At 32.7% G+C, this 14,914-nt stretch overlaps 1 protein-coding gene across 4 annotated transcripts in view; it reads left to right on the forward strand.

Moving 5' to 3' along the window:
- The window catches only part of LOC114334622 (inositol polyphosphate-5-phosphatase A), a 176,266-nt gene that overhangs the window by 134,185 nt on the left and 27,167 nt on the right, over positions 1–14,914 (forward strand). For 2 of the 4 annotated variants that reach the window (XM_028284704.2, XM_028284705.2), the window contains exons 6-7: positions 5,526–5,768; positions 10,368–10,411. In XM_028284704.2, coding sequence (XP_028140505.1) covers positions 5,526–5,768; positions 10,368–10,411 — 287 coding nt within the window. The remainder of the gene's footprint in view (positions 1–5,525; positions 5,769–10,367; positions 10,412–14,914) is intronic. The other 2 variants (XM_028284701.2, XM_028284703.2) reach the window with 1 other exon arrangement.

A 14,914-nucleotide genomic window follows, 5' to 3' on the forward strand; every position in this document is an offset into this window, starting at 1 on the left:
GGGTTGAGTAAATGAAAACGTGAGATGTCTTGTGCGGTTCTAGCAGCACTTGCTGTGGTTGTGCCTCAGTGTTCTGAAGGCGCTTCTTTAAAAAGATAAACCCAGGCTACATAATAGACAGATAATACACACCCTAATTTTCTTAACTGTCGAGTTTATTGAGTTGAATTTGTCGCCCCCCCCCCTCCGTAGATTCGCCACTGTTTTCTAAAGATAAGGCGGAACTGCAGCGGTATTTAATAAGTGTGAAGCATTCATGAACACATGATGATTATTCTGTCGCTCTAGCAACACATTTTCTATGGCACTTCTTAAGTTTTCTGAGAACTTTTTGGAGGCTTTCTTAATACCAAAATACGATGCATCTATTTTTGACCACGAATTCATATACATGAAGAAAATGAGTCTCTATTCTTTCAATAATAAACATTTTCGTTCACTTGACTATAAATTAGTTCACTTAACGTAAACCGAGCACCTGAATCGAATAACTTCAGAATGCTGTAGCTTCTGAACAGTAGCTTTTCAGACATAGGCCCCTGGACTTTGTCTACGCACCGAGAACTATTATTGACCGAACTTTGACCGGGGCCACTTTTCCATAAGGATTGTTTGCGGGGTCCTTTATCTGTGACGAGGGGGACATTTTGTGTCCACCAATTTTCAACTAAATTCCATTAATCTTTCAGCGGGGGCGGACACAACCCCCAAAATCTTTAATGGAAAGGGGGGTTGAGTGATACCTCATTTTAAAGGTCATTCAACTACCTTTTCAAAAATACCACATACATTATCTATTTCTTTTCAGTACTTTTGGAAAAATCAAGTTGAATAGTAACATATATTAGATAAGTATCGAGTTCAGAACTTCCAAATTTTTTTTTGGCCAAAGAAAAGCTACTTTTAATATTATAAGGAAAGAAGAATAGGTTGAAATGATCAAAAGAGTACAAATATTGGACATTTCTATAATGGGAAGCAGTACAATGGAGTAATGAGTCCAGATACAAGTGTATGTTGGAGACAGCAGGAGTTGATTCGCAGGAAAAATAGTTTCGCAAGAGAAAAGTTATTTTTTGCGTCTGTCTTAATCTGTGTCAGTTTGTCGTCTAAATGTGTGGGAAAGTTGCATTTTATCAATGGGTTTTTAATACGGACAAATATTTGAAAGTTTTAAAATAATCTCTTTTCATATAAACAGAGTTTGACATCAGCGGAAGATTTTTACATTCGACCGCTACTTGATGGAAGCACTGGCGAAGCGTCCATGTAACCACTGTTACCATTGGTAACAGTTAAAAATCTTGCAAATAAATATTTTATGACGATGAATAATTCTATTTACCAATATTTTTACCAATAGAAATATATTATTATATTATGTGGTAATAGTACCTAGGTCAGTAAATAGCCAACTACTCGTAGACACGAAAATATTGGCGAGTTTATGTGACTCAGTTGCACTTTATTATACTCTGTTACCAGACTCATTTCTGGTTACAATGGTTATATACCCACGCTGGCGATCGGGACCGGCTAGTGACTGAAAATTTTGAAGAAGCGACGACATAAGCGCGCTGTGTATCAGTAGCGCTGTTACCAGATTTAAAATTGGTGACAGTATCTATAAAAAGTGTGCGTGCAGTTAACCATGGATGAGTGTCGCTTCTTAATCGATCAACTACTTGAAAAGTAATTCTCCTTGTATAATTTTGAAGAAAAAAATGAGATTAAAAATGAAAGACCTATTTTAAACAATTTAAAAAAGGAAGCAACAAAAGTAGTTCGATATTTTAAATTTAGTTAGTACAGTGAAAATCCTTGGTTATATTATGGTTGTAAGAAAAATATACCGTATAGTTGGCCATGTCTTCTGGTTTCTACAGAAAAATAGTGTTAGATTTTTAAAAAGGAGACATGAAATTTCTCCGTTACCTACATGTAAGATGTATACCCAATTTGATTCAGTTTGGCAAAACAAAAATCAAAAGTTCTCTTAACCAAGCTTTTAAAGCAAATATTGCTAAACATAATGAGTTTGTTAAAAAAATAGATAGGTATATCCTTAGCACACTTATAAAAGATACTGTATGTTTTTGGGCCAAACAAGAACTAGCGTTTCGTGGTCATTTTGAGTGCGACGACTCTGACAATCCAGGCAATTACAGGGAATTGTTAACATTAATTGCCAAAAAAGATCAAAAATTTTGTCAACATCTAAAAACATCTGTTTTTTCGAGAGTTTCAAGTGATATACAAAATGATATTATTGAAGCTACACTCACCGGCACAAAATTCCGCCACCCAAAATTTTTGATTAAGTTTGACAATTTATAACTTTATTATTTGTGCTCCGATTTTCAAGATTCTTACACCTGTTTGTAGGTAGGTACATGTATTCATATTGTTTGGTATTATTCCGGTAACAAAAAATTTTGCTTGCATGTCATTGTACAGGGGTGAAAGGAAGCGTTGTATTTTCTCCTAATTTTAAAAAATTCTGTGGAAAAATGGAATAGCTGATTTTGTTTCATAGTCCTGTCATATTTTCCCGGAGGCATCACCAACATTTTGTTTTTTGCATTATCCGAATATCTTTTTTCCTGTAGGAGCTGTACCATTTTTTGTAAATAAAAACACTGATTGACTCATACAATTGAGGTTGGATTGATAAGATTAGAATGGCCCACATGCAGCCCAGATCTCAATCATATTGAGCATTTATGGGATGAATAAAAAAACTATTTGCCGTCATCCTAGGCCTCCAGAAAATTTGGTACAGTTATGGCCCTGGTAGAGGAATATCGGGCTATTCCCCAGGCAAGGAAAACACATCTTTATTAGATGGTAAACAGATTGCGAGCAGTCGTTGCTGCAAGAGGTGGACATAACCGCTATTGAATTGTTTTGTTGTTAGATTTGTTTTGTTTTGTTAATTTTAGTGCGTTTGATATTTTTAATTAAATAAACCTTCAAGTGTTTTTAATTACAGCTCTTACAAGAAAAGAGATATTCAGATAATTCAAAAAACAAGACTTTAGTGATACCTCCAGGATAATACAAAAGGAGTATGAAACAAAATCAGCCCTCCAATTTTTCCACAGAATTCTTTAAAGTTAGGAGAAAAAACAACGCTTACATTCACCACCGTATAATGCCATCTAAGCAAAAATTTTTTGTTACCGGAATAATAGCAATTGACATCAATACATGTACCTACAAACTCGTGCAAGAATCTTTAAAATCGAAGTACAAATAATAAAGTTATAGATTGTCAAACTTAATCAAAAATTTTGGGTGTCGGAATTTTGTGCCGGTGAGTGTATATATACATTTAGCCATATCTTCATTTTTTTAAATAAGATTTTTTGCATCTTGTTTTGGTAACACTGCAGAAAAAGTCACGCGTCGCCACTGGATGGAAGTTCATTTTATCTAACAATAAAACACTTAAAACTATTTTTTCAATACTTCCACAAATTTTATTACAAATTACAGGACTGCAGTGACATTAATTTGTAATAAATTTTGTTGAATTATTGAAAGTGTTTTATTGTTAGGGAAGATTTTGTCTTCCAACAAGACGGCACAGGTTTCTTTTCATCAAAAAAGAATTTAAAATGAATCGAAGATCGTGGTATACCACTTCTGGATTGTGTTTCAAACAGTTCCAACTTGCCCACTTATACATATTTTTTTGCGCGAAATAAAAAAGGATCGAGGAAACATCCTGCCAGTCAGTCATTCAACGAATTGAAGCAAGAATTGCAAAGAATATGTCAGAATTTTGCCAGGAATTTATAAAAACTATGCCTCGAAGAATTTTGAATGTAATTAAAGACGTGGTAAATTTATTCTTGATATTACATACTATTCTATACGCTTTTTAATTTGTTATTTTGTTTAATTAATTCTTTTCAATAATTAAAAAAATAGCTATTTGTATAACAAGGGGGGAAAGTGCTACTTTTCCTCCCGAGAATGAAGTTTACTGCCCGACGCGTAGCGGATGGCAGTAATCATTCGAGGGAGGAAAAGTAGCACTTTCCTCCCATGTCATACATATGATTTTTCCACCTTCCTCAAATATTAAGTAATTTTTTCATTTTTAAATAAATTATTTATTTTAAATAAGTTATTTCATCAATGACATACCATGTCGTCACTTTTACTTTCCCTCCCTAGGGAGGAAAAGTACTACTCCTCCCTAGGGAGGAAAAGTACGACTTTGCTCCCTACAATCAGGTTAGGAAAAGTATACTTTCGGTAGAGGTGGGTGGAAAAAATATTTTCTATATTATGGAAATCAAAAAATGGTAATTCTATGAATTAAAACTTTTAAAGTTGTGCTGAACTTTTGTTTTTGCTCTCTAAAATCTACTTTTCTTCAATGTAATGTTGGGCCAACTGCAAAATTAGGCCAACAATAATAATAGGCCAACACATAATTTATATTACGTTACTTCCTTCTAAAAGAGAGTAAATTACTATTGATCTAAATAATTGTAAACACTTGTACTAATTATTTTTTTAAATTTTATAAATTATTCATGTTTATAATATAATTTTATTAATTATACTGTACAGTAATAATATATTTATGTTCTAGTAGAGTGAAAACAACTGTTTCTGTTTAATTACGATATCGGAAAGTAATAAATTCAATAAATTTGTATATGTTACGTTTGTAAATTATGTTTATATCGCAAGACTTTTTTGATGTTTATTACAACGTAATTTATTAGATTAAATAATATGATACTGAAGATTATATTAATATATATTTTTTTTAAATCACTCATCAGTTGGTAGGTCTCTAAAAATGAACGTGAAATACAGCGATACCGAATTTAGTGAAAATTTAGATTTAGATTACTTAGCTCTTACTCTTCACTTCACTTTTGAACATGTGCCTTTAGTTGCTTTTTCTTGGGGGATGAAGGCAACCCCTTCGCAGGAGTGAAAAAACCAACGTTGAAGATATACGCTGAAAACATACGTTTTTTCACTAAGTTAATTCTTTTTGAGTTATGTGCAAGTGAAAACGTTTATTTTTCACAAAACAACTGCGTTTTTAGACCATTTCATAAAAAAGCTTTTTTAACGCTAACAGTTTTGATGAGTTTTCCTCAAAAAGTGCTTTATTTTTTGGTTATTTCACGTTGAAATATTCGATTTGGAATTTGACGAATAAGAAACTACTTTTTATGAGCTTCAAGTCTGCTTCATAAAAATAGCATGTGTCTTTACTTAGGAACAAGCGGTAGCTAGTTTGTCTTTAGTTTCATGCGTGGAAGACAATGATGCTAGATAAAAAGTATGTGTTTTATGTCGCCAGGTATTAATGCCACACGGGCAAAGAACCATGGACTCAACTGTAGATGGTAAAGTATTTTGCGTACACTAATCCCAGTAGAATTAATAGTCCATTTTTAAATAACTTACTACTGTGTTTTAACTGGACTTTATTTACAATTTTATATTCGCCTTCTTTGTTGCCTCGTTTAAATAAAATGTTTTTGTAGCTGAAATCGTTCGACAAGGAACTTGAAGCTTTCGAAGATGCCTTGACTGAATACCCCGTAACATTTCCTCCCTCGTATCCATTCGAAGAGAAAATTTCACAAGCTACGGCGTACATGCAGACCCGATGTCCGGCTTGGTGTGACAGAGTACTCCTCAGCAAGAAGGCGAAACAGCTTGTCGCCGAAGAATCTGATATCAAATATGGCCTAATGGGAGTGGAAACATGCATGGGGGATCATAAGGTAAGTTTGTATCGTTTTGGTTTCGTTTATATAAATTGTAAAATTTTTGGTGCTTTTCTGGATCACGGTGAACTGAGTTATTTTGTAATATATGATTGTTGAGTGGCTCTTTTCAATATAAGAAATACAGGAGTATAGAGAATTTATAGCTTCTAAGAGCTGTGAGATGTTCCCGGTCTAATATCTCCAGAATAAGACTCACGTATACTAAATACAAATTTTTGATTGTTGTAAAAAATCATAATCTACTATTGCCTTCCATGTTTGCCGGTCCTGTGCCGCTATTTCCCATCGTCTCACTCCCATTTTCTCCATATCCTTTCTGACTGCATCTTTCCACCCTTTTCTAGGCCATTCTACAGACCTTCTCCCATCTGGTCTTTCCCAAAACAGATTGTTTATAAAGCGATGTCCTGCTCGTCTTAGTTAATTGGCCTTTATGAATCTCACTAGATGTTCCTTTCCGAAGAGAGACTCTAACTCGTTATTGTATCTGCGTCCCCATTCGTTTGTCACGCTATCTCTACAAGGGCCATATATTACTCTAAGGATTTTACGTTCCTACATCAGCAATAATTTATTTACTTATTTTTTTCTTTTTTTGTTAGAGTCCATGTAACGCTTCCATACGCGACTGCTGGCCGTATTATGGTCTTATACAGGGTATCCAGAAACTCCCCCGACAAACGAAAATTGGAGATTCTTCAGATAATTTTAAGACAATTTAACCCAATTCACCTAGTCCTAAAATGCTTCCTAATGGAGATAGATTTCTTTGAAGATGGCGTCTTGGAATTAGTTTTTCTTAAATATCTCCAGAACGCTTCTATTTAGAAAAACAAAAACTGGTACACTTATGTATTTTCTAGAGATAAATAAATTGCATCAATTACGAATTTCTAGTACCGGTCATAGGCGCCCGTTCTGGGTAGGGCAACTGGTATTTTATCTTATAACTTTTTTATCTTTAACTTCTAAGAAATTTTTATACTGGATTATTAAATTCCCGTTGGTTCTTTGAGCATTGCTTCATTTTACGATAGGTAGGTTGCTAACCTCGCCTATTAACCCTAGGTCCCTATTAGGCCCTATTAGGCCAGTTATGACTTACACGGCCGAAACAAGACCAGATACAAGCAAAACACGAAGACATCTGGAAACCAACGAAATGAAGATCTTAAGAAGGATTGCTGGAAAAGGACTACAGGATAGGGTAAGAAGTGAGGAAATCAGACGCATATGTGGAGTAGACAATATAAATACCTGGGTAAAGAACAGAAAAGAAGAGTGGAATGAGCACATAAGCAGGATGTCTGAATCAAGGATAGTAAGAATAGCCAGCGACAAGTCACCGTTAGGCAGGAGAAGTATAGGACGCCCAAGGAAAAGATGGAATGACAACTTAGGGGCAGAATGAAAGGCACCGTTGAAGAAAAACAGGCAGTACTGCCTATATAAAAGAAGAAGAAGAAGATTATTAAATTGTAAGGTATTCTATTACTAAAAGGTACTCTTGCAGTCGGTAGGATGTACCATTTTCTAGAAAAATCGATTTGAAAATTTTTCGTTTGTTGAATTTGAAAAAAAAAATTTCAAAAAAAACTATTTAGAAAAACGAAAACTAGTACATTTCTTAATCTTACAGAGATAAATCGATTTCCTTAGTTGCGAAATTCTAGTACCGGTCATATGCGTCCGTTTTGGGTAGGTCAACGGTTCTTTTATCGCATAACTTTTTTATCTTTAATTTTTAAGCATTTTTGACACTTGATGATTCAATTATGAGGTATTACAGTACTTATAGTTATTTTTGCTTTAAGTTGGTAAAATACACCGTCTTTTTTTGAAAAAAATTTCGAAATTTTTTTCAAATTCAATAAACGAAAATTTTCAAATCGATTTTTCTAGAAAACGGTGCATCCTGCCGCCTTAAAGTAAGAGTATCTTTTAGTACCAGAACACCTCACAATTTAAAAATCCAGCGTCAAAAATGCTTAGAAGTTAAAGACAAAAAATTATGCTATAAAATACCAGTTGACCTATCCAAAACGGGCGCCTATGACCGGTACTAGAAATTCGTAATTGATGGAATTGATTTATCTCTGGAAGATAAATAAGCGTACCAGTTTTTGTCTTTCTAAATAACAGTGTTCTGGAGATATTTAAGAAAAACTAATTCCAAGACGCCATCTTCAAAGAGCTCTAGCTCCCTCAGGTAGCATTTTCGGACTAGGTGAATTGGATTAAATTGTCTTAAAATTATCTGAAGAATCTCCGCTCTTCGTTTGTCGGGAGAGTTTCTGGACACCCTGTATATCTGAATTTTTGCACCTCGTAAGAAAAGTTTTAACTTCATTAGATGTTGCATTGCAAAGAAAGACCTGTTTCCAGCCACTGTTCGCATTTTAACTTCTCGTTCTATTTTGTTGTCATTGGTGACTGTTGCTCCTAGATATTTAAATTCTTTAACCACTTTGAAGTTATGATCATATAGTAATTATAGTAATATTTTGCTTTATTCGCCGTCGTTCTTGTTTAAGACTATGCATTTTGTTTTTGCCTTCATTTATTTTTAGACCGATATTTAATGCAGCTAAAATATCCTTAACTTCTAATGTTGAGAGTGTTACTGCATCTACGTCATCGGCAATGGCGAGTACGATTTTTGCTGCCCGAGCAGCTATGTCTGGTTTGATTTTTTGGATACATTTTTCGCATGACATATTCTAAGGTCAGTTTAAACAACAATGGGAACAACGGATCTCCCTGTCTAAGTCCAGAGCTTACGCAGAAAGCATTTTTTGATGTTTTTCCATTTAGGCAAAAATCTTTTTTAATCAGTTATGCAGTTTTCCGAATTAAATTTTATTTTCAAGTTTATATCTAATTGCTATGTATAAGTACTCATTGACTTTTATATAGGGTGTCAATTTAAAAAGTTGCCACTTCTATAATTTGGTCCCTATAGGAAATCTAAAAATATACAAAAACACGTCAAATATATTTGTTAGGGGGACATTTTATAGACCAGTTTTCAACTAAATTACACTAACCCTCTAACGGGGGCGGACACAACCCCCAAAATCTTTAATGGAAAGGGGGGTTGAGTGATACCTCATTTTAAAGGTCGTTCGATTACCTTTTCAAAAATACCACATACATTATATTTCTTTTCAGTAATTTTAATTTTCTTAGAATTAATTTTAATAATTAAATATCGAGTTCAGAACTCCAAAATTTTTTTTGGAGTATTGAACTCCAAATTGAATTTTTTTTGGGGTGTTGAAGTATTAAGAGAATTTTTTGAAGTATTTTTGGAAAAATCAAGTAAAACCGTAAATATATTAAGTATAGAGTTCAGAACTCCAAAATTTTTTAGAGTATTGAGTCCAAGATTTTTCCAACAGTACTGAAAAGAAATATAAGGTGTGTAGTATTTTTGAAAAGGTAATTTAATGACTTTCAAAATGAGGTATCACTCAACCCCCCTTTCCATTAAAGATTTTGGGGGTTGTGTCCGCCCCCGCTATAGGGTTGATGTAATTTAGTTGAAAACTGGTCTACAAAATGTCCCCCTCACAAATAAATTTGACTTGTTTTTGCATATTTTTAGATTTTCTATCGGGACCAAATTATAGGGGGTGGCAACTTTTTAAATTGACACACTGTATATTCACTATCATGGTTCTATTTACTTCATCAAAATATCGACATTTTTCATTCGCATGCTGTTATAGAAATAATCTTTCAGTTTTAACATTTGTCCAACGAGCCTCTTGTACGATTTTTTATTCTTTATGTTGAAATATCTCTTATTTCTGTTTTTTTTTTTAATATGTATACTCAATTTCTTTTTAGTCTGGTAGTTTAATACTTCCAATATTTCTACATTTTTTTTATTTTGGTAATTTTTTATATGATTTTTATTTTTGGTAATCTCTCATGTTGGAAATCTTTTTTACATTATTGGCTTCAGAATCTATGTGCATTTGTCGTATCACTATTTATTTCAATTCTAAATGTTTCACACTTTTCGGATCCGAACCGGCGCGGCTGGGCTATTATTGCCTTCTCTCCTCTGGTATCAATTGTTTGGATGGCCTTTGGTACTTCTTCCCTTGTTCGTGATTCGTCTATCTCATACTTATCACGTAATATCCGTTTATTTAGATTACAATTTCTTCCAATTATCCTCCTCCATATTCCTTGGGCCCGTGTGGCGTGGTGACACTCGTAAGTATTGTTAGCTTGCTGTCTCATTGGCTGCGGTCTTTTGCCAGATAGGTGACTTCATGGAGGGATTTCCCACCAGAGTCTTTATTTGGTTTTCCCATCGTGTTGGAGATCTTCGTCTTGGTTTTCAGCCTTTTACATGTGTCTGATATTCGAGTATATTTCTGTTCAATTTTGTAGATATTTGTAAATATAGAAAAATAGCTCAAATGTTTATTGATAAAAGCAGAGTCAACTGATTTGTGAAAAACATCAAAAGTTTATTGGTATCGTTTTAAATAGGACACTTTTTTAACAGTAGAAATAATAAATGGACCAATTATTTTAAAAATTTCATACCGTTAATATTTTGTTTATTCTATGCAGCCAGTGTATTTGGATTTTCGCATGACAGAATCTGGCGAATTAAGGTATTATTGATCTAATTCTCATGTAGATTTTACAGTAACAGTGATGTTGAATGGTTCATCGTAGTTCCATGTATCATTAGAATTAGGAATATTCACATGATCCTAATAGTCAGTCGTGTATGGATGAATATGTTCAGAAATTAGTGACAGTTTAAAAGTGGTAGTCCACAAAATAGTTTTTGTTATAAATACAAAAAATGCAACGATTTTCTATATTGGTAGATATAAACCCAATTGTAGAATACTTGTTAAACATCTTCTTTATAAATAATGTAATAATTATATCCTGTTACAAATTATACATAATATAAAATTTTGTCGGTCATAAACATGAAATGTGTTTGCAAGTAGTTATTATACTCAAAAATATACACTTATGCTTCTTTTCATGAGCATTTTTCAGTGCGTCACAAATGATAGAAAAAAAGGTAAGTCCGTGATAATATACATTTTAGTGACATGACATTTTAGTTAAATCTGACAGTTGTCAAATATTATTTGCAATTTGGCATAAAAACAAATCAATTGTGTTTATTGCATTTATAAAATGGTATTTTCTTTGATTTGTATAGTCTTTTAAATTGTTCAGATTATATTCACAGATATATTATATAATTCGCAAATTATTTTATTTTCGATTATAGCGCCATCTATTGACAACTAGAATAAATGTTATAAATGTCACCGACGAAATGTAATCACCGACGTGCGTTTTTTTTCTATCACATACAATTTAATGCGTTAGAAAGAAATCGAAAAACTGTGACGCACTGAAAGATCCTCATGAGAAAAAGCATATACCCTTTTTACTACCAAAACACGCTTGCGTCATTCAAGATTTCTGACGTCAGAGTATTGCCAAAACATTAGAATATGACTTTTCACCATGGCCATGTTTATTGTACAGTGAGAAGCTATGCATAATTACTTCTCAGTTATTTCTCTTTGTTTTTGTTTACTCTACAAATAATATCTATTTTTTTCTCATGATCATCTTTCAGTGCGTCACAGTTTTTCGATTTCTTTCTAACGCATTAATTTGTATGTGACAGAAAAAAAGGCACGTCGGTTATTACATTTCGTTGGTGACATTTATAACATTTATTCTAGTTATTCTAGTTGTCGATAGATGGCGCCATAATAAAAAAAATATTTTTTTAATTAGATAATAATATTACAAATATAATCTGTATAATTTATAAGACTATACAAATCAAAGAAAATAACATTTTATAAATGCAAGAAACACATTTGATTTGTTTTTATTCCAAATTGAAAATAAAATGTGACAACTGTCAGATTTAACTAAAATGTCATGTTAGAATAAATGTCATAAATGTGTATTATCACGGACTTACCCTTTTTCCTATCATTTGTTACGCACTGAAAAATGGTCATGAAAAGGACAATATAATTCTCTATTTTAATTAATGATGTCAATCGGTTTTCATTACTTACCGATAACACTTTTATCATAGTGCATAATTAATAAAATAGATTATTTCATTCATAGAGTTTCTGACCGATAGAAAGCTACAGAAATAAAAATTACAGCCATAATTTTTGATAACTTCCCGTCGTCAAGCGTTATGTCAGATGCCCTTCGTTGTTACGAAAAAATGAACATTCAGTGAAATTAATGACAATTGATGTTTTAGACTTGTCACAGAGAACACCAAAAAACAGGTTTAGCAAATTTTCAGGTGAAGATATCAATAAAATATGAGTTAAAATGATTTAAAAAGACAGTTTTATTCATGATATAATCTTAACGAATTACTCTCGAGCTCTTAAAAGTATCGATTTGTTTTGCCCTCATGGCACTTTGACATAATTTAACTGCCCTTCGGGCCGTGAAATGAAAACTGTCAAAGTGTCACTCGGGATACAAATCGATAATTTTAGAACTCTCGTGTAATTACTACTGATAATTTAATATTTTAAGGCTAAAAATGACAGAAGCATGTACTGAATAGTATTTAATACTAGTAAAATATTGCAGGTATAGCACGAGATTGTTTATAAAGGGATAAAGGCTTTGGGTTTTTTTTATTTAAATTATGTGTTCACAGGTACTTTATTATTATTTATATTAGTAACATGACCTCAGCAGTAAGAGAATAGAAAAAAATACTAAAGTATGCTTATTATCTTATACTTATATTCAGAATATATAAAAATACTTTTTATTCGAATATTTTATACATTATATTATATATCGTATTTCATATCGTAATACTAAATACTATTCAGTACATGCATATATTTATCATTTTTAGCCTTAAAATATTAAATGATATATTTTACTGATTATACACTATAATAATATTGTTGGTAATTAATGTATTTCGTGAAGTAACGAAAACCGATTGACATCATTAATTAGAATTAGAAATAACGAATTACAGATATTATTTGTACAGTAAACAAAAGCACAACAAAAAGCAATCTCTGTCAAGTAATGATGCTTAGCTTCTACTGTACAATAATAGTCTAGTAAAATAAAATTACACTACATGTAAATCAAAATGTAAATTCGTACAGGTTGAAACAAATTTTATATCAAAGTATAGCTGGCTACAAAAGATATTTTCAAGAAAGTATCCAAATCATACAAGGGGATCATTGTTTAAATAATTAAAAAGGGGTCATTTTTGCAAGAAAATTACTTTTTTAACTGCTGAGGTCATTCAATTACTAATGAAGGTCTATAGGATTGTTTTCTGCAAAGTTAAAGGGTAAATCTTTCATATAAGACTTACTAAATTAAATTTGACCCCTATTTATTTAAATAATTATACATAAAACTTTAAAAACAAATTTGCAAAAAATTATTTTTGGCGTTTTAAATAAGCACTATAAAATGTCTTGTTTTACAGAAGAAGTTGCTCTATGTTATCAGTATTAATCAAAAAAATGGTCCAAAAATATTTAATATTTTTTGAGATATTTAATTTGTTTATTAAATGTTACTCTATTTTCAATTGCAAAAATGCGGTTGTTGCCAAAGAAATATTAACCTGTATTAAATCTTATTATTTTTATTTTTATGTATATTTTTGATAAATGTATTGATAAATTCAAATTTCAATTAAACTTCCCCCTAAAAGGGCATTGGAAAATTATTCAAATTTGTTTATAATTTGTTTTTTTAATAACGTCGCGGGGATTAAATATTTTAAAATGCCGTTTCGATGATTGGATTCCTGGGAATTTTTCACTAATTAACAAATTTTTTTTTGTTTTTTTTCCTCTTCTTTTTTTTTCTTGGGTCCCTATATTACTACGGTCCCTTTTAGGGTTAAGTTTCATTAAGAATATCGAATCTCTAAGCTGTAGATTCTTTTTTTTTGCGAGGTGAGAATCTTCAAAAGACCGTCTGGGAAGGTGTCCCAGGTGTGTCGGATTCAGTCCGTCACGTTTCACTGTGCCGAAACCGCCTACCGACTAAACTCACCTCCTCTTCCTCCAGCCGATAGGTCTGGAACCGCTCTTGGCGAGCATGTCTGACGAGCTGTAGATTCTAGACCTAAAAATATTAAGATTGGTCTCTCTCTCTTCAATCCTGACCCCCCGGAGGGAGTGTATTGGTCGACGTGATGTCGTGTATTGTCCGTCTCCAAAGATCTCTGTCTCTGGTCATTTCTTTTAACTCGTGCATAGGTCTTTTGCATATTCCTGTAATTTGATCGATCCATCTTGTTGTTGATCTTCCTCGTGATCTTCGGCCTTCCACCTTTCCTTGTATAATGAGTCTTTCCATGTTTTCTGTGTTGGCTCTCATAACATGTCCAAAGTATTTTAATTGTTGGAGATGGACTTTACTGGAGAGCCGTTGGCTAACTTTTAGCTCTCTTAAAATCGAATTATTTGTTCTATGGTCGGTCCAAGGAATTCGTAGCATTCGTCTCCAACAGAACATTTCAGTGGCGTCTATCTTTCTTCTTTCCGAATTTCTCAGGGTCCAAGATTCACATCCGTAAGTCAGTATTGGGAATATTAAGCAGTTGATCAACCTCATCTTTAACGCTCTTGAAATTTGACAGTCCTTCCATATTGTGGTCATTTTTGCTGTGGCGACTTTTGCTAGATCACATCTACGTTTTATTTCTTCCTGTAGTGACCCTGTGTTTGTGATTAATGATCCCAGGTATAAGTATGAGTTCACAACCTCAAACCGATCAATTGTGGTTATATGTGGATGATTGTTATGTAGTCTCTCCACTATCATGATCTTTGTCTTTGATATGTTTAATTGCAGACCAAATATTTGACTTTCGTTTTCAACCAGTCGTATAAGATCAATCAGCTCTGCTTGACTATTTGCAAGAAGGGCTGTGTCATCTTCGAAACGTAGGTTGTTTATTGTTGTTTATTGTATTGTTTATAAGATTGGTCTAAAATCACGTAAATAAAATGTGGCTACTAACTAATTTACAGGGTGTTTTATTTAAAAATTATTTTTACCAAGTACTTTCAAACTATTTGACGTATCCTTATCAT

This window comes from Diabrotica virgifera, chromosome 2, assembly GCF_917563875.1.
Source record: "Diabrotica virgifera virgifera chromosome 2, PGI_DIABVI_V3a".
Classification (NCBI taxonomy): domain Eukaryota; kingdom Metazoa; phylum Arthropoda; class Insecta; order Coleoptera; family Chrysomelidae; genus Diabrotica; species Diabrotica virgifera.